Genomic DNA, 26941 nt, shown 5'->3' with positions numbered 1-26941 from the left:
GTACAGACAGAATGCCCACTCCCGGACAGGGAAAGCAGGTTAGTTTTAGGGTGACCAGGGCACACTGTCACCCAGGCTTCCCCTGAGTGTTGGCTGAGGACCTCACACAGGGGTGCCAGAGCATGGAGAACGGGGGCACGAGGAAAGGGGAGAGATGGGAGATGGGACTCCTGCTTGGGGCTGTGAGAAGGAAATCCTGAAAGAGACCCGAGGAAGCTGAGGGACCTAAGTCTTGCCCTCCCCACCCCAGCGGGTGGCGCTGGCGTGGATGTCCCCGCATCTTCCAGGCTAGCGCGGGGGCGGTGGGTGGGCCTGGAGCAGGGGGATACAAGCCCCGAGGTGCCGTGAGGGTTACCGGGGGCCCTAGGCTGTTTCCCCTCGTTGGCTGCATACCAGGAGAAGAGGGCCGCTCCCCGAGGGCGGGGGTGCATGCTAGCTGCAATGATGGGTATCGTGCGGCTTGGCACGGGCTGCCCAGGCATCATGGAACCTGGGCCTGGTGTGACGTGGCTGGGGCGGGAGGGGCGGCGGCATCCGCTGCTGCATCAGAGGGTAGAGGGGGTGGGGGTGGGGGTGGGGGAGGGGCACTGCTGGCGGGGCATCATGCCGGGGTGCCCTGCTGCTCCCTGCGGGGCCGGGCCAGCCCCCCCTGGAGTGCTAGTGTCCCCGTGGAGGGTTCTGCCCACGCTGCTTTCAGCCGCTCCACGTGCAAGTCCTGGCGTTCAGCAAGCAGGTGCTGCCGCTGTCCTAAGCCTCTTTCTGTCCACCATCCTTTCCGGCCCCTCAACATGCCCAAGTGTGATCTCCAGTTTCGTCATCCGTGTCTCAACCAGGAGAGCCACCTTGATCTTTCTCTCCCAGGGCAGCCAGGTGCTTGGCTTTGGTGGCAGCTGAGGCGAGAGCAGCTGCTGTGGCTGTGGCTACGTTTCCTTCAGAAATGTTCCGCTCGGCTCTGTTGTTCCCAATGTCACTTTCTCTTTCTTGACAAGTGTCACTGAGTTCCTTGTTCTCGGGCCTCCTTTTCCTGGGATTGGGTTTCCTCGCTAACTTCGCTATCCTCTTCCTTCTTGGTATTTTTCGTTGTCTTAGTCTTGTGCTTTATCAGCTTCATCCGTTTCATTTCCCCCTTTGTTTCTGCCTTTCCAAGCTGCTGACCATCAGGATCTGTTTCCATTTCCCCCTCTTCAGCTCCTTCAAGTTCTTCTGGCTCATCGGGCCCGTGCCTGAGATGCAGCTGCTCTCCAGGCCGTAGGTGGGATCCAGCTACTTCTTGTACTTTCTCGATATGAGCTTCAGCCAATTCCTGGGGTACCTCGTCCCCGATCCACGGAAACTCCTGTAAAGATGTTTTTGCTGCAGCAGATACCACACGGAGGGTCCACCCCAGATACCAAAAGGGCAGCAGTGCTCATGCCTGGGTTTCCTGACTGACAAAGGGGGACAGGCTGGTAGGCCAGGGGCCCAGGGGAAGCATCTGAATCCTCAAGGGATGGGTCCTCAGTGGAAAGCCTCAAAAAGTGGAGGATGCATTCAGCCTGAGTACGACTTCCAACATGTTCTGACACTGTTCCAACCATCCTTGTACATGTCCAGGGCCTCCAGGAGTAGCCGATCTCCTGCTCAGTCCACTCTCTTCCGGCATGAGTAAATGTCAGTAGGGAGACCACAGTTCTGCAAATCAGCTGGTTTTTCCTTGTTCTTCTCAGGACCTGAGGTGATTGAAGATGTAGAGGCACAAGCCCAGAGGGTGTATCAGTCAATACGCTGAAATGAGGAGTAGGAAGGATGGCCCATTGCCATGGGTTGACTTTCTGGATCCACTGGGTGGTCAACAAACCCCCCCACTGCTCTAGAAAGGCATGAACCCTCATCACAGCACACACATCTCCAGTCAAGTTCCTCCAACATGGTCAAATATTCTTGGGGGTTTAGGCGACATGTGTCAATCATAAAATTTTGATATGCCAAACATCTCTCTGGAGTCTTGGATTTGTTTTTTTCCAATGAAAAACTCAGGAAGAGCATGTTGTTCAATCATGTGAATGTAGTTATAACCAAACCATGACCATAGCTAGGAATAGTAATGTGATTGGTCTTCTATGCCTCATTATCTTTACCAAGGTCAACTGCATGGCTCTGATCACCTTTGAAGGGATCTTCATCTTCCTTTCCTCCCGTTGTGACTGTTTCTTCATTCTGTTCATCTAGATCAGCTAAGTGCCCTGTTCACAGGTGTATTTTCACTATCTTTCTTTGGACTTAATTTTTTTTTTTTTTGAATTACCACTTCCTCTTTGTTGGGTACAGGTATTGGGTCTTCCATATCCTTGGTAAGATCTTCTTGCTTATCTTCCTCTTTTTGACATCTGCATTTTCCCATAAAGATTAGCTTGGCCTTTCTTTCCACTTTTCTTCTGTGAGTCTGTGGGTGTGGGAGGTGGAGAGTAAGGTGAATGTTGCCTCTTCAGAGCATTAGCTAAGGCCTTTCTTTTTATTTTTTTAATTTTACTGATTTCAGAGAGGAAGGAAGTGGGAGAGATAAAAACATCAATGATGAGAGATAATCATTGATTGGCTGCCTCTTGCACGCCCCCCACTGGGGATTGAACCTGCAACCCCAGGCATGTGTCCTTGACCAGAATCGAACCTGGGACCCTTCAGTCCGCAGGCCGATGCTCTATCCACCGAGCCAAACCAGCTAGGGCTATCTAAGGCCTTTCTATCTTTTCTCTCTGGACTTCAGACTGGCTCTTCACTCTTCATTGAAATTTGCTGTCAAAAACTCATGGGCTTTGTGTTCTGTCCACCTCATACTCCTCCTCATTCATCCATTCATTGAAAACATTAGTGTCTCAAATCCATTTTGCATGAATCTCCCATGGATTTTCTGGAATTAGTAGATCTTCACTTTCCACATTAACATCATTATTATGGACCCAAGTGTCATAGCTGTCCGGATAAAACCCCTAATGTACTAACACCTGCCTGTCTTTTCTCTTCATGGGTCTCAATCACTCTTCATCTTCTTGTGAGGAAGAATACGGATAAATGTGGTGGGAAGCTTTTGACTTCTCATCAGTAAATGTCCCCTGATGTCATTTGATGATATCTTTCAATTTGTTAGCCAGCTTCAGATCAATGTCTGGAATTATGTAGATGTTGGGTCTAGTCAGACAATTGCTCTGCACCAATGTCTTTTTAAAAAATATATATTTTGTATTGATTTCAGAGAGGAAGGGAGAGAGATAGAGAGATAGAAACATCAATGATGAGAGAGAATCATTGATTGGCTGCCTCCTGCATGCCCCCTACTGGGGGGAATCGAGCCCACAACCCAGGCATGTGCCCTTGGCCAGAATCAAACCTGGGACCCTTTAGTCTGCAGGCTGACGCATATCCACTGAGCCAAGGGCTGTACCAATATCTTTTCAATGTTCATAAACATCTCAAGGTTATGATCCATTTGGGATGGATTCTGTAGATCAAACCTACACTATCCCTGTTCATTTTTATACTAGAGGCCCATTGCATGAAGATTTGTGCAATAGGCCTTCCTTCCCCTGGCTGCTGGCACCAGTTTTCCTCTGGCACCCAGGACCCAGGCCTTTGCTCTGGCCACCGCCTTCAGTCTTTGCTCCAGCTGGAGCGCTGCTCCTGTAGCTCCCTCCGCCCCCTGCCCTCCCCTTCATAGCAGGCGTCCCGCCCCGCTTGTCTGCTCTATGCCTGCATGTGTGCTGCCCAGAGGCCCGGAGCGACTGGGGGGGGGGGGGGGGGCAGGGCCGTCGCCATCTTTGTCGGTTTAATTTGTATACTCACTCCTGATTGGCTGGTGGGCATTGCGAAGTGATGGTCAGTTTTCATATGTCTCTTTTATTAGTGTAGATGTGTATACAGCCACAAGAATGTGACACAAGGTGCCTCCAGCTTTGAAATCCATAAAACATTTTGCCAGGAGTTTGGTAAAGGCCGGGTTGGTGACACACTTCCTAAAGGCATCTTTCTGGAAATGAAGAAGCTGCACCACAGCCTAGCCAGCATTTTATTGGTAGGTGCATTGGCATGAACATACTTTCTTGTAGTGCTTGCCCAGCCAGACCTGCACCCAGCATACCAATTCATACTGTCTCTAGGATCTCCAAAAACTTGCTAGCTGGGTCCCCATGCTTCCATTGATAAATGTCCAGGTCCACGCTGTCCCCTGGCCTGCTGCCACCTGCTGCTGTGGCCATCATTGCCATCTGTTGGCCCCACCACCTGGCCTGCCCTGGCCCAGGCGGCATTCCTGCTCCCACCTGCCAGTGTATGTCTCTTTTATGCTGATTTCTTTGATTCCTTTGGCCAATGACATGGCATTGTCATAAAAAAATGTACCCAGAGCTTTCAGTCTGAGAATCATTGCATGAACATTGGTTTCTGAAGCTGGAGGGAAGGTAGCCCAGGCCCAACTGAGAAGTGAAAAGTAGGTGTCTAACTTCTTGCCTGTTACTCTCATTTTGATGACTATAGAAGAGAGATGTGCTGTATGGGATCAACTGCTACTCAGTCACTCCTTTACAGGATGTGAAAAAGAGACTCGAGACTTCTTTGGCCTTAGTATTTCAATCCTAATTTCATAGGCATTTTAATTTAGTCTGTGTGTGTCACCATGTAGGTTAGCTGTGTTCATGTTTTCATTGCTAGAAGAGAGCCTGTACCATGGTGGAGAATTTCTTACTTAACTCTGAGCTGCAACTTTATCTCTGCATCATGATGACTCTCATCCTTTTCATTCGTCATCATCTGCGTTATCTTGGGGACTCTGACTGCCAAGGCAACCAGGTTAATGGTTCCTGATGGTGTCATCAGAGTTACTCATTCACTGTTCACTCTGACCTCTGATCTAATGCTGAGCCCCTTTCTACAGTGTCGGGGTCACTTTGTTGCCTCACAATCCACAGTGTAATGTATTGATTACTGCAGTAACTCCTATTCATCACCCACTCATTCACATAAGAATCTGAATTATTGAAATGTATTACACTTTAACAATGACATAGATTTCCTTGCTAAGAACTTAGGTGGGTGTTTGATTTTGACCTTTTTTTCTTGCCGAGAAGATAATAGGCTGTGCTTTCCATTGCTGAGGGATACTTGACACGTGGTGAAGTGTCAGAATGTCACTGAGGCTGTGTTTGCAACTTCCATGTGACCTGATGACTTTCCTTAATATTGAGCACTTCTAATAACCAGAGTACATAGTTTAAGATCAGCTTTAGGAATGTGGATCCAGGAGGATTCCATTTCTGAGCCATAGACTCTATCCCATAAAGTATGGTTGAGAATGGGCACACATGAAGAGACTGTTTCTTTCAACTCTGAGGCTCCTTTGGGGACTAAATAGGGTGTTAGTAAATGGCATGTCTTGAAAGTACTGGATTCCTGTTTTCTAAAGTGCTTGCTTCTTCTGATGCTTTGGTAACACAGGCCTTTAGTCATGTGCTCATTCGGATATTTATTAACATCTTCTATGGGCTATTCTAGGTCCTGCGACAGGTACAAAAACCCACTTTGAGCTTCAAGGAAGTAAAAATGAGAATTGTGAAATCTTTCTAAAATTTTCCCCCCATTAAGGACTACCATCATGATACTCTGTTTATATTTATTTATTTTGTGGGAAATGGTTATAAGCAGAAGAATCCATTGAATTGCTAGAATTTAACCACAGATATTTAGAGATGGGAGGGAACTGAGACATCTCTCAATGTATAGAAAAGGAAGTTGTGCTGATAGTTCCTAGAAGATGTTTATAGAAAGATGACATTGCAATGTTTCCTGGCATTTTAGGCTGGACCCATCTTACTTATCCAATCTCCTTCCTTCCTTCCTTCCTTCCTTCCTTCCTTCCTTCCTTCCTTCCTTCCTTCCTTCCTTCCTTCCTCTCTCTCTCTCTCTCTCTCTCTCTCTCTCTCTCATTTAAAAAAAAAATTGATATCAGAGAGAGGAAGGGAGAGGGAGAGAGAAATAGAAACATCAATAATGAGAGAGAATCATTGATCGGCTGCCTCCTGTAAGCCCCCTAATGGGGATTGAGCCTGCCACCCGAACTGGGCATGTGCCCTGACCAGGAATCAAAACACTTTAGTAATATTAACTTTAGTAAGATTAACATAGAATAGTAAGCCTTTATGAAAGGTTGGGAATTGAACTGGATTTTAAAGAAAGATAGGATGTAAATGGATGATGTTAACATATATTTTGCACTCATAATGTGCCAGGTACTGTTCTACCTGACTTTTTCTGTATAAAATCATTTACTTTCCCCTAAACCCTATGAGGCAGTTTCTATAATTATCTCTTTCTTATAGATGGGGAAACTGAGGCACAGAGCAGCTACAGCAACTTGCCTATGGTCACACAGCTAGTGAATAAATCTAGACACTCTTTCTTCAGGGTTCATATCTCACCAATGCTCTGTTGCCTTAGGAAGGAGACACAATACAAATAAAGACATTAAACAAGGAATATTGTTTTATGTTATTGGAACCAATGGCCAGTCTGAATGTTGGGAGACTTGGAAAGGTAGGGTAGAATCAGGTCAAACAAAGAATTGAATATTGATAATAGAAGTGCACACTTAATTTTCAAGGCATTGTGAAGAAGCTGAAAGGTTTTGGAAGTAGGACAGTCTAGAATAGGTATGGTTGTGGAGACTAATGTCTAGGAGATTATGTCATAACACTGTCATTTTACCAAGAAGAGGGTAGTCGATTAGAATTTGGGTGCCAAAGGTGGGACTAGAAAGAAGTGATTATTAATGAGAGATGTTCTGAAAGTAGAAGTTCCAGGACTTAGAGCCTAGTTTGGGATGAAGGCAAAAGAGAGGGAAGGGTCAAGAATAATGCCAGGGTTTTTGGCTTAACAGAGGAATGGTGGTATCACCACCTGAAACCAAGGGGTTGTGAAACAGAGTTTTGGAGAAAAATTGTGTTTAGCTTTAGACAAGTTCAGTTTGAAGTAAAGGCTTGAGGTGTCAGAAAAATGTCCAGGACGAAGCTGAAGATATGGAAACTGGGTAAGAAAAAAAAATAGTCTGGTTAGGAGTCGGCTGAAGAGAATGGTGGGCTAGTGAAGGAGACCAAGAATGTGTTTGAAGAGGCCAGGGGAACAAGGCTAGTGAAGTATCATTAAAGTCAAAGGAGGAAAGAGTTTAAAAAAAATCCACAGTGGTTAAGTAGCATTAATAGGTTAAAGGAAGGAGAAGTGAATAATAACTTGGGAAGGCCATTGGTTTGGCTCCAAGGAGGGGAGTTGGGACTTATGAGTTTAGGCAGAGTGGTGGGGAAGCGAGATAAGACTTTTAAAGGGTTAAGAAAAAGGGCAGGAAGTTACTAAAGTGAAAACAATTAGGAATGTTTATCAGCTATAATGTTTACCACTGTATTTTGTACATAGCGGGTATGTAATAAATGTTTGCAAACGAAGTGACTATTATGTTTGACATGTGGAAGAAACCAAATGCTGGTCTTGAGTGTGAGTGTGTGTGTATGTGTGTGTTGCAAGTTAGAGGGGAAAGAGAGGTGTTAGGGAAGAAAGGAGGAGGAGGTAGAAGGAAAAAAGGATGGAGGCAGTTTTCTCTAGAAGATGAAGAGGAGGATGATTTGGAGCATGGGAGATTAGCGAGAGGAGGACCAATATCTAAGAAAAATGGGGAGGAAGAAAGGAGATTTATAGGGACAGAGATGTGTGAGGATGAAGCTAGGGGAGATGAGCAATTTTGTACTGGCAAACCTAATGTTAAAAACTAGATATATATAATTCTCTCAGAACAGGTCTCTGTGTTAAACTTATATCAACAAAGGACACTGGGATAATACAGACCTTGACTTTGAAGCCCATGTGTACTTGAATTTGCTTGAGCCTTCAAAAATGCACATTATAGCTGGGCGTGGCCTTGGCTCATGAATGAGATAACACACAAGGTTCAGCCCAACCTTGCCCACCATCTAGGGCAGGGCTCTCTTTTCTAATCAGGAAAGTTACTCTCAGCATCTCCATGTGTTTTTTTGGAACAAAGATGTGGCTGCTTGCCCTTGGCTTTGGAAAGGCCACGTCTATTATTCTTTTCACCTTCTTCTTTTTTTCTTTTTCAAGCTCAAAAGCCAAAGCTACTGATCTTTCAAGGTGGGAGGATGTGACTAGGAGTTTTAAGTCTGTCACACTGTGGCACAGCTTTTCTAGGCCTTTGTTTTCTCATCTGATACATGAAGGGGTTGGACTTGAAGACATCGCAGGTATATTTCTGGCTTAAAAATGCTGCTTTAGTGGAATAAAAACTCTGGCTTTTATCAGCTCTATCAAGGCAACTCAACCACCCTCCCACTTTGTAGATGCTCTTACGATCTGATAGAGAAATACGAAGAATTGCAAGCCAGCCATTTCTGAAATCTCCTGGAGAGATTGCAAACCAGGATCTGAGATACTAATATGCTTTGAAATGACTGCAAGAATTTAAGGGACATATTGTCTTTGCTCTCTCTCCATGGCCCCTCCCCCCCCATTTTGTTATGTAATGTTGAGTTTCAACACATCAATTATTTTCAAACTTCTAGAAGATTCTGTATGTGCCAAGGTGGTCTGGAGCAGGGTTTTTTTTGGAAATAGAAGATTTAAGGAGAATGAGACAGACAGGATCAATGTATTCTCATCTTTTTTAGAGTTATTTTAAGTGAGGGCTCAGAATGATGGTGACTTAAGAGAAAAATATATTTCCCAAATTTGGTTACTGGTTTAAAATATACATTTAGAAAATAATATATTAATATAGGAAGTCCTTTGATACCTGTGAGGTTTCTTTTTATCTGTTAGCTGAATTACCATCATGACATTTATGCAGAAAGCTATAAAATCATTTTTTTATTCCTGTTCACCATCACCAAGCATAACCGAGCACCAATGACTTGTCCATCCTTTCTATCCCAGCTGCTACCCCCAGTTCAGACCCCATGAGCTCACATCAATACTATTGCAACCGCCTCCAAGGAGTCTCTGCCTCCCCTTGAGCCTTGCTCCAAATCATTACATTCTGCATTAATATGCTAACATCCCAAAGGACCATTTACCACTTTGTTCTAAACTCAGATGTCTTTAATGTCTCCTATTGCCTTTCTAGCAAAATACACATGCCTTTTATTGACATTAAAGGCACATCCATCCTCACTTACTTCCTTGTTAAGTAAATGGGATGCTCTGCTAGTCTCCAGTAAACCCTTACACTAAAAGTTCTCTCCTTCACTTTAGCCTGTCTAGATTTGCCCCAGATTTCATATCCAGCTAAAGCTCAGCCTACTCAAAAGCCTCCAGAATCATGTCATCTGGCAACAAGGCCTCTTTCGTGTGACTGTCAGTGAATCTCCATGGGGCTCATGCACCATACATGGCTTTGGAGTATAGCTAATCGTGCACCTGCCTTAGAATTTCTCCTAGAAGGAAAAGGCTGTGTGTTTTACATTTTCCCATCTCCCAAGAAATTAGTACATTAGGTCCCATTACTTATTTGCTGAATGAATGCATGACTTTGTCACGGTAGAAGTTAGAATGCCAAAGAACAATTTTCTGACACATCAAAATTTATTTTCAGAAAGTACTTATTGATCGTTTTGCTAATTTTTTCTCTCTTAAGAATTAATGGCTAAAATAGGACTGAGAAGGAGAAGGGTCAGATGGTCACAGGTTGAAGGGTATCCTGGGCCTGAGCAGGAAATATTCTCTGAGAGAAGTTATGGTAACTTCACCTACTCTGTGGTCAGGAGGGAGGTGTCCTTCTGTGCTAGGGAAACCAGTGTCACCTTTACAAAACAATCACAAATATCATAGGGCAAAATGGTTGAAAATAGAAAGCTTTCGTTTTCTTTGGTTCCTGCCTAACATATTGAATTCTGTACAATCAGAACTTAAAAATGGAGTAAAAGTGATTTAGGATTTTCCAACCTAATTTTTAAACTGCAAAAGAAACTCTGACTGGGATGTGCTGAAATAGAACCCACAAAAGTTCATAAGAGGTTCTGAAGGGAAGTCAGATTGCTAACTAAATATCTACTATATATTTTCTATTGTGTCTTTAACTTCCCAATACAGATTTAGGTACTGAGTGCTGCCTACTCTACTCTCTGGTTCATCAGCCTCCATGTGGTATTTTATTTCTCTATGGTGCTATGATAAAGAAAAGGAAATATGAAATACGGTAAATTAAACATGACAAATAAATGCAATTCAAAAAGACTGAATTTAAGGATTTCCCCAAATGAGGTTTAGACTGAAAAGGGACTTTATTATTGACAAATGTTCATGTTCAAACCCTTTTGTACACTTGGGCAAGCTGAAATGGAAGAGCTGCCATGGTATAATTATTGCTTGTGGATCTGAAATAATTTATAAGAGGCACTTCATGTGACCATATTATCTGTAGGCCTTATCTGGGATCCATCTATGCCCTTCAGGAAGTCTTTGCAATGGTAAGCAAAATATTTTCTGTATGTGCATTAGAGGCACAGACTGTTTGGAGACATACTTTTTCTAAATATGACCATGAAATTAGGTCAATTTTGCTGAATTCACAAAGTTTGCTTTCTATTCATTCATGTTTCAAAACATTGCCCGTAGAATCATTTATAAACAAACAAATAAATAAAACCTTAGCCTTTCCACCATTTGTGTGACCTTGCTTAGATAGTTATTTACTTAATTTGTTTTCCGTTGCCTTTCCTAGAAAACAAGGGATTGGCATAGATTATCTCCAGCTTTCCTACAGCTGAGTACTTTTTGTAGGATGGGACTCGAGCAAAATGGTGGAGAAAGTGGAATTTATCTTGGTCCTGTTTTCCCCCACTCCATTTACTCCCCTACTCAATGGTATTCTTCTTTCTAGCTCTCAATTTAGACATGCTGTTCCATCCAATTATATCAAACCCAACTTTTAGAGGATCTAAAATCAATCACTGAAATTGTGTTGAAGTTTTGATGCAACCTGGCAGAGAGAAAATAACAATAGATGAGGAGGCATGAGGCATGAGCCAAGTCTTAAGGGTCACTTACTTGTCCTATAACATTGGGCAAGTCATTGACTTCACTGATCCCAGTTTTTCCACATATAAAATGGTCATAAAGATGAATACCTTGCCTATTTACTTCACATGTTAATATGGAGTTCATATGAGTAAAATAGGAGAAAATGCTTTGTTGCCCTATTTAATTACTAATTTTTTTGTAATCCCCAGGATATTTTCCCATTGACTTTTAGAGAGAGTGGAAGGGAAGGGGAGAAACAGAGAGAGAGAGAGAGAGAGAGAGAGAGAGAGAGAGAGAGAGAGAGAGAGAAACATTGTTGTGAGAGAGACACATCGATTGGTTGTCTCCTGCACACACCCTGACCAGGGCCAGGTATTGAACCTGCAATCGAGGTATATGCCCTTGTCCGGAATTGATCCCAGGCCCCTTTAGTCTGAGGGCCGATGTTCTATCCACTGAACCAAACTGCCTAAAACTATAATTACTAATAAATCAACATGTAGATCCTTTCAGGGTCAAGGTTCTTTCTCTGGTACTTGGAGCAACACCTTACAGATGGTTATCCACTCCACCTGTGCAGAGAGCTGATTTGGTTATTAATATAGTAATTGACCTATTTACAATAGGTATAAAGGGGAAGATTTTTGTTGTAATCAAGCTTTCTCTTCCACTCCATTCTCATGGAAGCACAAGCAACTTTCAATTTTCCAGAAGTCAATTATAGCACAAGATTCACAGATTATCTGTGAGAAATCTTTTAGCTCTCAATGCCTTGCTCATAAGCAGCAGATAAGTACATTCTTGCCTCCAATCTACTCTCATGTTGTCTGTTGTCAAGGAGGAGTTGTGAGGGAAAGAGGTTTGAGGTTATTGCTTCCTGTCTCCACACCTTTAGCTGGTTTAGCTGAAGGAAAGACTTTGAAAAGCAAAGCACTAAATTTGTCATCAAAACAACTTGTCAATTCAGTTACAGAAATGTCAGTCAAGGCAATTTTTTGATACCATAAGCAAATACAATAGATGGGTTGACAATGTTTCTCTTTTAACCTAGTAGGTCTGACCTAAGTAGACTGACAAGAGGGAAAACCAAAATGGGGAGACAAAGAAACATGCCCCAAATGAAAGAATAGTAGAAATGTTCAGAAAAAGAGCTAAATGAAATGAACAAGCAATTTACCAGATATAGAGTTAAAAAAAATGGCTATGAGGATGCTCAAGAAACTTACTGAGCACTTTCAAAATGAGAGAGAAAGCATAAAAAGGACAGAGAAACCATAAAAAGAGAACCAGCCAGAAATGAAGAATGCAAGATCTGAAATGAAGAGCACACTAGATGGAATAAACAGTAGGTTGGATGAAGCAGGAGATCGAATCAGTAATATGGACAATAAGCCAGCTGAAAATACGCAATCACAGGAGCAAAAAATGGAGGCTAAATAACATGTCACTAAACAATGAATGGATTAATAATGATATCAAAGAAGATACCAAAAGATACCTTGAAACAAATGAGAATACAAGAATCCCCAAATCATTGTGACACAGCAAAAGCAGTCCTAAGAGGGAAATTCATAGCATTACAGGCCTACCTAAAGAAACAAGAAAAATCTCAAATAAACAATTTAACTTTAATTTAAAAGAACTAGAAAAACGAGCAATAGACAAAGCCCAAAGTGAGTAGAAGAAAGGGAATAATAAAGATCAGAGCAGAAATAAATGAAATAGAAGGGGAAAAAAAAGAAAGAAAAGAAAGAAACAAAAGATCAATGGAACCAAGAGCTGGTTCTTTGAAAAGCTAAAAAAGATTGACAAACTTCTAACATGACTCATCAAGAAAAAAAGACAGAGGACCCACATAAATAAAATAAGAAATGATAGAGAAGAAGTAACAACTGACATCAAAGTAATACAAAGAATTCTAAGAAAATATTACAACTATATGTCAAAAAATTGGACAATCTGGATGAAATGGGTAAATTCCTCACACACACACACACACACACACACACACACACACACACACACAAAGCACACAAAAAAAACCACACACACAAAAAAACAATCTTCTAAAGCTGAATCAGAAGGAATCAGAAAATCTGAATAGAAAGATTACAACTAATGAAATTGAAGCAGTCATCAAAAATCTCCCAACACACATAAGTCCTGGACTGGATGGTTTCACAGATGAATTTTACCAAACATTCAAGGAACTAACACCTATCCTTCTCAGACTATTCCAAACAATTCAAGAGGAGGGAAAACTCCCAAGCTTATGTTATGAGGCCAACAATCAAACAAGAAGAATAAAAGGTATCCAAATTGGAAAGGAAGAAGTAAAACTATCATTATTTGCAGATGACATGATATTGTATATAGAGAACCCTAAAGATTCCATAAGGAAGGGAAAATACATTTACAGTATTTATCTAAAAACTCAGCATATAAACAGCACGTAAGTGGACCTGCGTAGTTCAAACCCATATTGTTCCAGGGTCAACTGAATATTTTAAAACACCATTTTGAAAATACTAGAATGTTATTTTCCACTTTATATATTACCAAGATCAGTTAAACTACAACTCTCTGAGAATCTTGCTTAGTTGAAAGTATCATGTCTGTAAAATTGAACTGAAAAGTTGCAGGAATTAATTGCTTTCAAATATTTTCTTTTGTAAATTAACTATATTTCGACAAGCTATGCTAAGATAATGACCATTAATATAATGACAATGAGACCACTTTAATTCTAAGTACTCATTCATGATAGTGTCACAAAATTATTTAATTCCAGCTTATGTGTTTGCTAGTTTTTAAATTAAAGATAATGATATCTCTTAGGGTAAATGAATGTGCTCAATTAACCATCAGTTTTCATTTATGTTTATTTTATACTTTTAAAATACAGCAGGTTCTACATTTTGAATACCTCATTTATATGCTTCAATTCATTCAGCTTTTGATTTGTATTTCCTTGAGACCCTTAGTTTTCAAGCCTTTTGAGAGCAAGGATCACATGTTACATTTCTTTGTATACTCTGTGAAAATAATAGGATCTCATTAAATAACCCATAAGTGATGGTGATCTGTCTGTATCATTATCCGCAGCTAAGCCTAACAGCCATCTCATTAAATCCTTATTCAAAATGTGTGTCTCAACAATAAGTTTAGCTTCATTTATTATTCATTCAACAAATACTCCCTAGGAGCACTAAAAAGTAAATATGTAAAGAATCAGGACTGAAACCAAGATGGCGGCATAGGTAAACACCTAAACTGCTGCCTTGCACAACAATTTCAAAACTACAACTAAAGGAAAAAACGGACATCATCCAGAACCACAGGAAGGCTGGCTGAGTGGAAATTCTACAACTAGAAGGAAAGAGAAAAGCACACTGAGACTCAGGAGCTATAGGAGGCAGAGGTACTGAGATGCGTGTGCACGCACGAAGAGGACTGGCAAGTGAGTGCGCGGTTGGCTTTCTCAAGTGGGAGGGAGACAAAAGCTCCCAACTGCGCTGAAATCCAGTTCCGGGTGAGACTCTGGGGACCCAGACTCATTCGGGGAGAAACTGGACTGTCAGGAAAGAGAAAAGCACACTAAGACTCAGAGGGGCTGCGGAAGGCAGAGGTACCGAGGTGCGTACGTGGAAAGGGCGGGCAACTGAGTACGTGCCTGGCTTTCTCAAGCGGGAGGGAGACAAAAGCTCCTGACTGCATTGAACTCCAGTTCCGGGCAAGACTCTGGGGACCCAGACTCATTCTGGGAGAAACTGGACTGTCTGGCAGCAGGCGGAACTCGAGGGCGGCTTTCTCTCAGAGGTGTTTGCAGTGATTACCATGGGACACTGAGACACAGGGGCCTATTAGGGCAGGGCTGACAGGAAACCAATGCTGTCTGCTTCACCCTGAGACTCTGCCCCATTCAAGCTGAGCACAGAGGCTTTTGCAAGTCTTGTCTCATAAAGGTGTCTCCAGCACAGAAGTTCTCCCAGCGTAGACATAGCCAATTGGCCTGGAGGTCAATTCCTCCCAGTGATACCAACAACAATCAAGGCTTAACTACAACAAGATTGTGCACATAGCCAACAAAGGGGTGCACCAAGAGTGTCCACCTCAGGTAACTGAGGAGGCTGAGCCACTGGGCCCTATAGGACACCTAGCATATAAAGCCACTTTATCAACTCAGGGAAGCAGCCAAAATGCAGAGACAAAGAAACAGATCACAAATGAAAGAAATGGAGGAAAGCAAATGACTAGATATAGAGTTCAAAACCACGGTTATAAGGTTTTTCAAGAATTTCCTAGAAAAGGCTGATAAATTTAGCGAGACCCTAGAGAATATAAAAAAGGACCAACTAGAAATTAAGCATACATTGACTGTAAAAAATATTATACAGAGACCTAACAGCAGACTAGAGGACTACAAGAATCAAGTCAAAGATTTGAAATACAAAGAAGCAAAACACACTTAACTGGAAAAGCAAAAAGAAAAAAGAATCCAAAATTTGAAGATAGTGTAAGGAGCCTCTGGGACAACCTCAAGCATACCAACATCCGAATTATGGGGGTGCCAGAAGAAGAGAGAGAGCAAGATACTGAAAACCTATTTGAAGAAATAACAACTGAAAACTTCCCCCACCTGGTGAAAGAAAGAGACTTACAAGTCCAGGAAGCGCAGAGAACCCCAAACAAAAGGAATCCAAATAGGACCACACCAAGACACATCATAATTAAAATGCCAAGAGCAAAAGACAAAGAGAGAATATTAAAAGCAGCAAGAGAAAAAACAGTTAGTTACCTACAAGGAGCACCCATACAACTGTCAGCTGATTTCTCAACAGAAACTATGCAGGTCAGATGGGAGTGGCAAGAAATATTCAAAGTGATGAATAGTAAGAACCTACAACCAAGATTACTCTACCCAGCAAAAATATCATTCAGAATTGAAGGGCAGATAAAGAGCTTCACAGATAAGAAAAAGCTAAAGGAGCCAAAACCGGTTTGGCTCAATGGATAGAGCATCAACCTGCGGACTGAAGGGTCCTGGGTTCGATTCCGGTTAAGGGCACGTATGTTGGTTGCAGACACATCCCCAGTGGGGGGCGTGCAGGAGGCAGCTGATCGATGTTTCTCTCTCATCGATGTTTCTAACTCTTTATCTCTCTCCCTTCCTCTCTGTAAAAAAATCAATAAAAATATATTTAAAAAAAAAAGAAAAAGAAAAAGCTAAAGGAGTTCACCACCACCAAACCAGTATTATATGAAATGCTGAAGGGTATTCTTTAAGAAGAGGAAGAAGAAAAAGGTAAAGATAAAAATTATGAACAACAAATATATCTCTATCAACAAGTGAATCTAAAAATCAAGTGAATAAAAAAATCTGATGAACAGAATAAACTGGTAAATATAATAGAATCAGGGGCATAGAAAGGGATGGACTGACAATTCTTGGGGAAAAAGGGTGTGGGGGTGTGGGAAGAGACTGGACAAAAATCATACACTTATGGATGAGGACAGTGGGGGGGCGGGTAAGGACAGAGGCAGGGGTGGGAACCGGGTGGAGGGGAGATATGGGGGAAAAAAGAGGAACAATTGTAATAATCTGAACAATAAAGATTTATTAAATAAAAAAAAAGAATCAAATAGTTCAAGCTGTCTCGATAGGAAAACCCAACTTGTTTTTTTCTGTGGCTTTGTTTTGCTTGGCCTTTTTTTTTGTGTACTTAGAAGAAATCATTGGGCAGGTTCTGATGGGAAGAATCAACGCCAGCAAGAAATGCCAGCATCTCCCTCTTATACAGGAAGTTTGGGTTAGGCATTTGTATTTCTGTTTACTGAGCCCTCCAGGAATTGTGTTTTTGTTACTAATTATTTGGATTCTGTTGTAATGGGCATTCAAATTCTTCCTGATTTAACTTTGAGAGCTGATATAAGAAAAAAGATGAGACTAGGACTCCTTTGCAGAAATTTTTAAAAAGGAGGACTTGGTTGGGGAAACTGAGTAAGGCTGGAGAGAAACCCTAGATGGTTACCCAGTTTGATTTCTTCTCCTGGCACCCACAGAGAGAAGGAGGAATTGAAAGGAGGGAAGGGAAGAAAAACAATGTTACTGTACTCCATAGAATTTACTGTATATACTCCATTAGTTTGCTTAATATGTTTTGTCTAGCTCAGAGAGTGACACCTTCCCAAGATGCATGTAGGAGATCTGTTTATTTTGTTAATTGCTTTACTTTGATTTCAGAAAAAAAGTCTTTATACCCTTTTCTAAACAAATGATTTTTTCTCCTCCAGAAAACAAGATTTTGGTGAAGCAATCACCCATGCTTGTGGTGTACAACAATGCTGTCAACCTTAGCTGCAAGTATACCTACAACCTCTTTTCAAAGGAATTCCGGGCATCTCTTTATAAGGGAGCAGATAGTGCTGTGGAAGTCTGTGTTGTGAATGGCAACTACTCCCATCAGCTTCAGTTTCGCTCAAAAACAGGATTCCACTGTGATGGGAAATTGGGCAATGAAACAGTGACATTCTACCTCTGGAACTTGTTTGTTAACCAAACAGACATTTACTTTTGCAAAATAGAAGTCATGTATCCTCCTCCTTACATAGACAATGAGAAGAGCAATGGAACTATTATCCATGTGAAAGGTAACATGCAACTCTACGAATGTACCACTTTAAAGAAATGGTTTTCAACTGTAGCCTTGAAAACTAGGTCCTGATGAGTAGTGGAATTGGATAAATCCCAAAGAGGATATACCAAAGAGGAAGTCTACACATTCTAAGCTTGTGATATTTTGCATATTTTGGTCCCTCTCACATCCTATATACCGTATTTTCTGGCTTATAAGACGAATTTTTAACCCAGGAAAATCTTCTCAAAAGTCGGGGTCGTCTTATATGCCGGGTGTATCTTATAGGGTGGGTATATCCCAAACTCTATATTTTAACTGGAAAAGTTGGCGGTCATCTTATACGCCCAGTCGTCTTATACGCCAGAAATTACGGTAATAATCCTATATAATAAAGAGGTAATATGAAAATTGACTGTCACTCCAACACACATAAGATGGCCACCCCCATGTGGTCAAAGATGGCTGCCCCCATGTGGACACAAGATGGGCAGCAGGAGAGGGCAATTAGGGGCAATTGGGCCGGCAGGGGAGGGTAGTTAGGGGCAACCAGGCCTGCAGGGGAGGACAGTTAGGGGCAATCAGGTGAGTGGTTGGGAGCCAGCAGTCCTGGATTGTGAGAGGAATGTCCGACTGCCCGTTTAGGCCCGATCCCAGTAGGTATGATTGTGAACCCATGGCTGCCCAACCCCACCCAGCACCAAGACTGTATGTAGTAAGTACAGGGCCTACTGGGATCAGGCCTAAAGAGGCAGTTGGACATCCCTCGAGGGGTCCCAGATTGGAGAGGGTGCAAGCTGGGCTGAGGGAACCCCCCCACCCCACCGCTGGTGCATGAATTTCGTGCACCAGGCCTCTAGTTCTTCCATAATGTTCAGAAGGAAGAAAATGTATTCAAGTGCCACTCCCATGTCATTTAATGCACTCTATTCTATTTTTCAGAGAATCATCATTGTCCAGCTCACCGAACTCCTGAGTCTTCTAAGCCATTTTGGGCACTGGTGGTTGCTGTTGGAGTCTTGGCTTTGTATAGCTTGCTAGTAACAGTGGCTCTTTTTACTTACTGGGTAAGAGAAGCAGCACTGCTTTCATGCAAACTTTTCTGCCACATGTGATCCGATCAGATTCAAGAATTTTGCCTATGTAGTGTATTTTCTGTTTAACATGTGATATTTATTAGTTTCTTTCCCTTGCTAGATTGAAGTAATTTCTCTTTTAGCCTGTCCAACTTATTCTGAGATAAAAATCTGACAAGCATTCTATTTTCCAGAAGGCACTAGTTAGGTGGCCAAACAGAGTAAAAAGCTAAATGGTTAAATAAGGGTGGGGTACTAAGGGCAGTTACTTTTTTCTCTCCCCATTTGCAGTATCATTATGACATATAAAATAGTTTTAATGTGTACATATGTATAAAAATCTAAGCAACTTGGGAATCTAGACAATTGAAGTCAATGAAGTACTTTGGCTCAGGGTGAAAAATCATGAGAAATTTGGCTATTGAAGTTATGCATTCAAACCTAGCAAAGAAACTAGGTCTGTTTTTCTGACTCATATTTTTATCTCCTCAGAAGCAGTTGAATTTTGTGAGACCAACTATGGTACTGTCATTATGAAACTATAATGAGAATTAGACTTTTCTGAGCTCTCATCACTGAATTGGAGTTTAACAAATTTGCAAATTTCATGCCTAAATTTGGTGTATTTCTTTAACCTACTTCAGCATTGAATTTTTTGCTGAGGTTTGAGGATATCGTGATATCAAGCATCACTAAGTATCATGATGATCATATCTACTGTTAAGAAGGGAACCTCCTTATCAAGGATCTTTCCCTTACTTGGGGACTTTCTGTTCTTATATACACATTATTCTTATATAGAATAATCATGTATTGATTTCATTTTGTCTTTGAAATGTTTTCTAAAAGTTATATGCATGTATGAGTCGTTCGCTCCTTCAACAAGAAATGTATGCACCTCAAGGATAAGGGACTATTTCTCTTTATATTTGCCATCTATCTAGGATTAAGTACATTTAATACTCAGTGATGCTTAACCTCATAACCTCCATGGAAGCCAAACTAAAGACTTAAATAAACAGGTCTGAAGTATAACACCCATCTTCAAGGCATACTCCATTCATTTAACTAAGCCAGACATAGGTAAGATATTTCGGGGAGCTATGCCATGTGTGGCCATCGGTAGCCATTGTACTTGCTACATACAGTCTTGGTGCTGGGTGGGGTTGGGCAGCCATGGGTTCACAATCATACCAATGATAGATACAAGTTGGGCTGCTGACACTCTCTTGTTGGCCTGTTCCCAAAGTTTACCTCTCGACGGTTCCCCACATACTTCTCCCATTTTAGAAGATCCTTGGGGTATTCTGAACATTGGTCATGCTGCCTATTGCCCAATCTCTACCTTCGTCAGGGGAGGGAATAAAATGGCTGCTTGTTCCTGGAAATCCTTTATACTAGATACCATCTTGAGAATTTGCCTGCCAGTCTTGCCTTCTTCAAGTTGCCTGAGCCTGATGGGGGCTTTTTATGCAGTGAAATATCACCTAAGTTCTTCCTCTGATGTTAGCTGAGTCCCTTATCTTTCTGGATCCTTGTGTCCCTTATCTTTCTGGATCCTGGTCCCTTCCAGCTTTGAACCATTGTGGTGTTTGCTAATGATTTTAGAATTTAGACTCTTAATTCTTGGTGTGTGTGTGTGTGTGTGTGTGTGTGTGTGTGTGTGTGTGTGTGTGTGTGTTCTCCTGATCCCATCGGGAATCTCAATGTCTTAATTTAAAAGCCAGGTGTAGTGGCTTTTTGGGTACCTTTCCAGGACAGGTGCTCCCATATAATATGCTGAGCTTGGGCAATGTAATTCACTAACTTGGCAGGAAGTAGTTTTAGGAACTGCTTTAACTTTTCGTGGCCAGAAGGGTACTGATTATCATTTAAAATTTATTGTTAATATGCATTAGAATATCAGTTACTATAATCAGGCACTAACTTGCTAAGTGACTCAAAACAACCAAAGGGACAAATTAGCTTCTCATTTTCAAGGAGTTTTAACAGTTTACTTTCAACTTGGAAACAACATAGACACTATGGTTTTTCTTTGGCAGAACTACTAATTCTGAGTGGGATTCATCTTGCTTTGTCTTAAAAAAATTTATTTTTGACTTATTCTGTCTCACAGGATCCCTATGAAGTGGGAAATTAAAGTGCTTTGTATATCTTACCATCTGTGGCCTCTTATAGTCAATTTGGTTACCCCATAACATATATCTATATTTCATAGAAGAATACAGCATTTTCACCCTGGGCTCATCTTTTCTTGCAACTGTTACTGTTTAAGCAACTAGCACCTTGCTGAGCTAGGCAGCAAGGCCATTAGGGATCCTTAGAGTTTAGCCATTTCCTGGGTACTTTTTTGGGATCCCATTTCTGGCTGGTTTGCACTGTACCTTGGTATAAATTGCTGTTTTCCGGAACTTCCTGAGGGCTTGTGACGTGCTACTGTAGGCAGTTCTAGGCTGAGTGGGTTTTTGGGAGCAGCTGCAGATTCTATCTCAGTTCTTGACCTATTGCTGACATTTGAATAAATAAAGAGTTCCCCTTGGCCAGGCTGCCACAGACCAGCACCTGTTACTCTCACTCAGTCCTCCATTTACTGAATTACCTTGTGTCATGCTGCTGCTCCTAGGAAACAAGTGGGTAAGGGCTGCAGGGAAGGGAAGGGCAAGGGAGGTGGGTCCTGAAATCATATACGGTATCTTTAGCAGACATTTAATGGTGGAGGGTCAGAGAGGTGACCTAGTCACACAGATACATCAGGTGAGTACTCTGCAAACATATATGCAAATGCTAGATGCACACGGACACTGTGGGTTCTGGATAGTGGATAGTGTTTCCAGTCATGCATGTGTCATTTCCATCCTACTGTTGTTTAAAATTAGGGTGATAATGACTAAACCCACCATCTGATAACAGTGTGAGAGTATGCATGGGAGTTATTGCAGCAGATCTTTCATAGACTTTGTGTGCAACCTGGAGAACCCAGAACCAAGACATCTTCATTGTTGGGCCTTCTCTATCAGCTATAGTTCTTTTGGGGTGTCTGGAGACAAAAACTGTCATTTGGGAATCAGGCAAAGGAGTCTTCAAGGTTGGAATAAGCACTAAAATGCTTCCCAGGGTATTATCAGCAGCCTTCCACATTGATTTGGGAGCAGACATTTTCAGGTCCTGATTCCTGTCCTGCTGTAACCCTGTGCTCAAGAAAACTCCTGCCTTTCTTTTATAGAAAGGATATAGAATCAAGATGTTTGAAGAGCAGCTTCCCTGATGCACTTGGTTTCCATGACTACCTCTCTCTGAACGAGTCCTCCAATTATGTGTGTTTAACACTATCCTCTTCTTAGTTCCAGCTAGATAACTCATCCATCATCTCAAGTCCCAAATGACTGAAGCAGAATGTGTAACCTCTTTCAAATACACTTTTCCTACTGCCTTGCCTAATGTCTGTGGATGGAACACCATCCTTCTAGTCACCCAGGCTCAAGTCATCTGTCATCTTGGGTATGAACAAGAAGGAGTCAAACAGTCTCACAATACTCATGCTAATTTGATGATATGTGTCATATCTATTGCTTCCTTTTCATTCCATTTTCATTTCATGACCAGATTCTAGATTAGAATGTCTCAGTCTTGGCACTACTGACATTTTGGGCTGAATGATTCTTTGTTATTGGGGGCTGCCCTGTGCAATGTAGAATATTTAGCAGCATCTTTGGCCTTTACACACTAGATGCCAGTAGCATTCCTCCCGGGTGTGACAACCCAACATGTCTTCAGACATTGTCAAATGTCCTTTAGGACAGGGGATAAGGAGCTGGAGGTGGCAAGGCAAGAAGGTTTGGCTTGGGCAACTCTATATATGTAGTGTGACTCACTAAGATGAGATATCCTGGGAGAAGACCTGAGTTTAGGGGAAGATCTTGAGGTTTTTTTTTTGTTGTTGTTGTTTGTTTAATCTTCAGCTGAGGATATTTTTACACTGACTTTTAGAGAGAGTGTAAGGGAGACAGAGAGACAGAGAGAACAATCGACGTGAGAGAAACACATTGACTGGTTGCCTCCTGCAAGCACCCTGACTAGGGCTGGGGAACCTGCAACTGAAGTACATGCCCTTGACTGGAATCAAACCTGGGACCCTTCAGTCTGCAGGCCAATGCTTTATCCACTGAGCCAAACTGGCTAGTCTCTTTAGTTTTGTTTTAGATGTGTTGAGTTTAAAATGATTTTGAAGTCTGGTCTAGAGATATAAATTTGCGTGAATAGATGATAATTGAAGTTGTGAATGTTGATGAGATTGCCTAGGGTGAGGATGGAGTTAGTAGAAGAGAAGGCCGCCCTAGGCCCTAGAACAAAGCTGTGTGAAACTCTAATACTGAATGGCTAGATAGAAAGGGTGAGCTCGCAGAGGAGGCCAGAAAGCATGGTCAGGGAGGCAGGATGAAAACATGGATGGTACCATCTCATAGACGGCAAAGTGGAAGAGTGGTTCAAAGAGGAGAGAATAATCAATAATAAAGAATGCTGCTGAGAGTTCAAGAAAATGAGGTCTGAAAACATGTTACTCATATTTAGTAATGTGAAGGTCAGTGTTTTTTTTCAGCCTGTCGTTAACACTTACTCATGCCCCTTTGACAAGGAAGGTGTCAAAAAAACGCCCAGGTAGAAGTGCAAGGAAATAAGTCCAGAGCTGAAGTCATTTGCTTACTTATTTAAGCAGGAGTTCATATCATTCATGTCCAACATTTCTACTTATGCATCAGGCCTATGTGCCAGGAAATAGGCATTTTTTTTCCATAATAGAGAATTCTAAATCCAGAAATCTAGATGACTTTCTAATTTTAGAATATTAAGGGTCTTTTTTTCCCCCCAAATATATACATTTTACCATACTATTGATCCAGAGAAGATGCTCCTTAATCCAAACTTTGCTAAAATTCATGGAAGAATATCTCAGGTTAATTAAATATTGTCTTACTTTTCTCACCCCTTGTAGAAATTCTTCCAGAGGGAGCTGAGCCTGAGGACCAGGAAATGTAAATACATATAAAGAAATAGGACTATAACTAGTTGCCTAGCACTATCTTCCCATTTGGAATCCACTGCTATGAATTTATGATTCTATGAATTTATGATTACTCCAACCTCTGAAAGGCTGAAGATCCTCTCTGGCTAATTATGAAAAAACAGATTGTTAAGCAAATGACTAATATAAGAAGATTGCAGTGGGGATGCTTAACCTTTGCAAAAGAGGAAGGACCTTCAAGAATATTTATATATCAACAGCAGATATGTAAATGAGATATGCTTTTGAAATTCAGGTTAAATGACTTCTTTGAGAGTAACAGGGATGCATTTCTCTAAAATACCTTCTCTGATTCAGATTTTTCAAGTTAATTTAGAAGAGTCCAAAGTAGTTAGGTGTGATTAGTCAAGATTCAAGTCCAAAGTGCTTAATGAATTCTGGTGTTCAGCTTCATGTGACAGTCCATGGTCTGAATAGTTGCCTCCAAAGTCTTAGAATTGACATCTCTCTCCATGTCTCTGGCCCTTCACCATGACACTTCTCTTTTCTGCAGATGAAGAGTAAGAGGAACAGGGTCCTTCAGAGTGACTACTTGAACATGACCCCCCGGAGGCTGGGGCCTACCCGCAGGCACTACCATCCCTATGCTCCATCGAGAGACTTTGCAGCCTACCGCTCCTGACATGGACCCCTATCCAGAAGCCAGCCGGCTGACACCTCTTCACCTGCTCAACATCACTGCTCTGGATAGGAAAGGACCGCCTCGTCTTCAGCCGGCCACCTCAGGCCCCTGTTGGGCCACAAATGACAATTTTTCTTGACTGACTTGACCAAATAACATCATTTTTGAGAAGCTGAAATGAAGTTAAAGAATATTACTATGGCAGACTAAGTCTTGTAGTGCCACGACCAAATTTCAACTTGCTATATATTTATTGACTTGATTGAGAGGCTAGGGTAGAAAATAAAAAGTGAGTGAATTCTGTTAGCCTTAAAATCTGCTTACAGTTTTACTCCTTTCTTACCCCTCTGCACGTGGTGGTCAAGTAAAGAGTGATATTGAAGGACTTTTTACTTTATTTTTCAATATGTTTTTATTGATTTTAGAGAGAGGAAGTAAGAAGGAGAGAGAGATAGAAATATCAATGATGAGAGAGAATCATTGATTGGCTGCCTCCTGCATGCCCCCTACTGGGGATAGAGCCTGCAACCTGAGCATGTGCCCTGATTGGCAACTGAACTGTGACCTCTGGTTCATAGGTCAAGGATCAATCACTGAGCCACACTGGCTGGGCTTAAAACTTTTTAGATGGAGAAGAAAGGTTAGAAAATCATTCCTTTTTCGTTAAATGGGGGTTTAGGGTGGGGATAGGTTAGAGTGGGAGGGGAGGGTAGAGAGACTTAAACCTTTTTGAAACATGAAAACACTCTTTCACTCATGAAATGAACCACTGAGCTCCTATTTAATGTTGTTTTCCTTTTAGTTTAGAAATATGTAGACATTATCTTTGATGATTTCTGGTCATATTTAGTCATTTTGACCAATGGAATACCTTCAAAGCAATGCAAGTTAAATTGACTTGCTTTCCTTATTCCCTATGATGGAAATTCAATGTAATTTTCACATTATGATTTAAAAAAATAAAGTAGTCTTCCCACACCAAGGAAGAATATGTTTGGAAATAAGGCCACTTGATGTCAAAATTATTTAAATATTATGAACATTCCAGTCAACTTCTATAGGGGCTTTTCTGTTCCATATATTCCAGGTTTGCCTAGCTGGTCTCTTTATTGTCTGCATGGAGATCTGAAGTAGAATGTTGGATGCACATCCATAGGGAAGTGATGATACTGTGAAAAAGGGATGTTAGCCTTCATTGGGGTGTGGGGAATGAGCCCCAGGAAACTTCTTCTGAAGGAAGGAGAATAGAAAGAAATGACTTGATTCTTGTCATGTGCTGAGGGACTGGCTGGTGGCAATTTTCCAGAAGATGGCAGGCAGCAGGAGACCTCATGAAAGCTTCTTTACAGGATCTTCAGTGCTTTAGGGCTCGGAGCTCCATAACAGCGTGGGTTCAGGTGCATAGAGGTCCATCGACGTGGAAAAGTATTCTGGAATATGTCTTTTGAGACAGCATCAAAGTTCTCAAGATACCCTGTAAGGTCTGACCCTGGAATGACCATGGACATTTTTCTACCTCCAGTTTGGGTCAACTGGGGTATGCCTGGGGACATTAGAGAATGGCTCTACTGCTGCCTTTATGGTTGTTCAGTGCTTCAATTTAATCAGATGTTAGAGGAGTCTAGGTTTTAGAGGCAGAGAGACCTGGTTCAGGTCCCATTGCTAGTTGGCCTCAGGCATGTTGCTGTCTTTATAAAACTCTGGTTCTTCAATTATAAAATGGAAATAATGATCACAAATGTCTGTCCCTATACTGTAATTTCTTTGAGGACATGGCCCTAGTTTTTCTTTTTCTCTACTTGTTCCTGGACTTAGTACCATGCCTGGCACATAATTTTAGCTATTATTATTATTATTATTATTGCCATAGATATAACTTATGTGTAACAATTAAACTGGGCAATGACCTAAGAAGGGAGAGAATATTATAACACAAATTTAAACCCATTATCCAGGAATGAGGTGCTATAAAATTTGAGAGCCTCTCAACTCCCACCATTATCATGTTTCAGATTATTTTGGCTTATAATAAAAAATGTACAGACTTCCACCTCACACTTTTATGTATATAAAGAGGTTTCTTTAATTTTTTTTTTGTGTTGTGGGGAAAGATAAGAATATTATGATTCCAGACAGAAAATATTGTACTTTGGTTGATTTTTAAGTGGGCTCCTTTTCCATTAATTTAATTGTTCTAAAGAAGGCCAAGCCCAGCAGTATTTGAGTGACAAAGAACAGTTGAATTTAGGTTGGCAACTGTAACCCATTGCCAGTCTCTTGGCACATAGAGATCTGTAATCTAAGTTATCAGAGTGGATTTGAAAATGATAGAGCTGTAGAATTTGTAGAAAGGGCAATAGCAAAACATAAATAAATTTTAAAAAATGGAAAGATTTGATCTTTGGCAATACCCAGTTTTATTTTCTGATGGGAAAAACAGGTTTACTAACGATGACTCACACTTTAGACTTTTCTTACTCACTTT

General features: G+C 41.4%; 1 protein-coding gene and 1 pseudogene across 1 annotated transcript; one reads left to right on the top strand and one right to left on the bottom strand.

Moving 5' to 3' along the window:
• Positions 1-4229, bottom strand: part of LOC103290601 (SWI/SNF complex subunit SMARCC1-like) — a 122416-nt pseudogene extending 118187 nt beyond the window's left edge.
• A 5925-nt stretch (positions 4230-10154) lies between these two features.
• CD28 (CD28 molecule) lies at positions 10155-24872 on the top strand. The gene is made up of 4 exons (XM_054723078.1): positions 10155-10219; positions 17338-17694; positions 18621-18745; positions 24328-24872. Exons 1-4 carry the CDS (start codon positions 10210-10212, stop codon positions 24454-24456), a joined length of 621 nt encoding a protein of 206 aa, XP_054579053.1. The 5' UTR covers positions 10155-10209; the 3' UTR covers positions 24457-24872.
• The last annotated feature ends 2069 nt before the right edge of the window (positions 24873-26941 follow it).

This window comes from Eptesicus fuscus, chromosome 11, assembly GCF_027574615.1.
Source record: "Eptesicus fuscus isolate TK198812 chromosome 11, DD_ASM_mEF_20220401, whole genome shotgun sequence".
Classification (NCBI taxonomy): domain Eukaryota; kingdom Metazoa; phylum Chordata; class Mammalia; order Chiroptera; family Vespertilionidae; genus Eptesicus; species Eptesicus fuscus.
The sequence above is the reverse complement of the archived record's forward strand: the minus strand, read 5'-3'. Positions and strand labels throughout refer to the sequence as shown.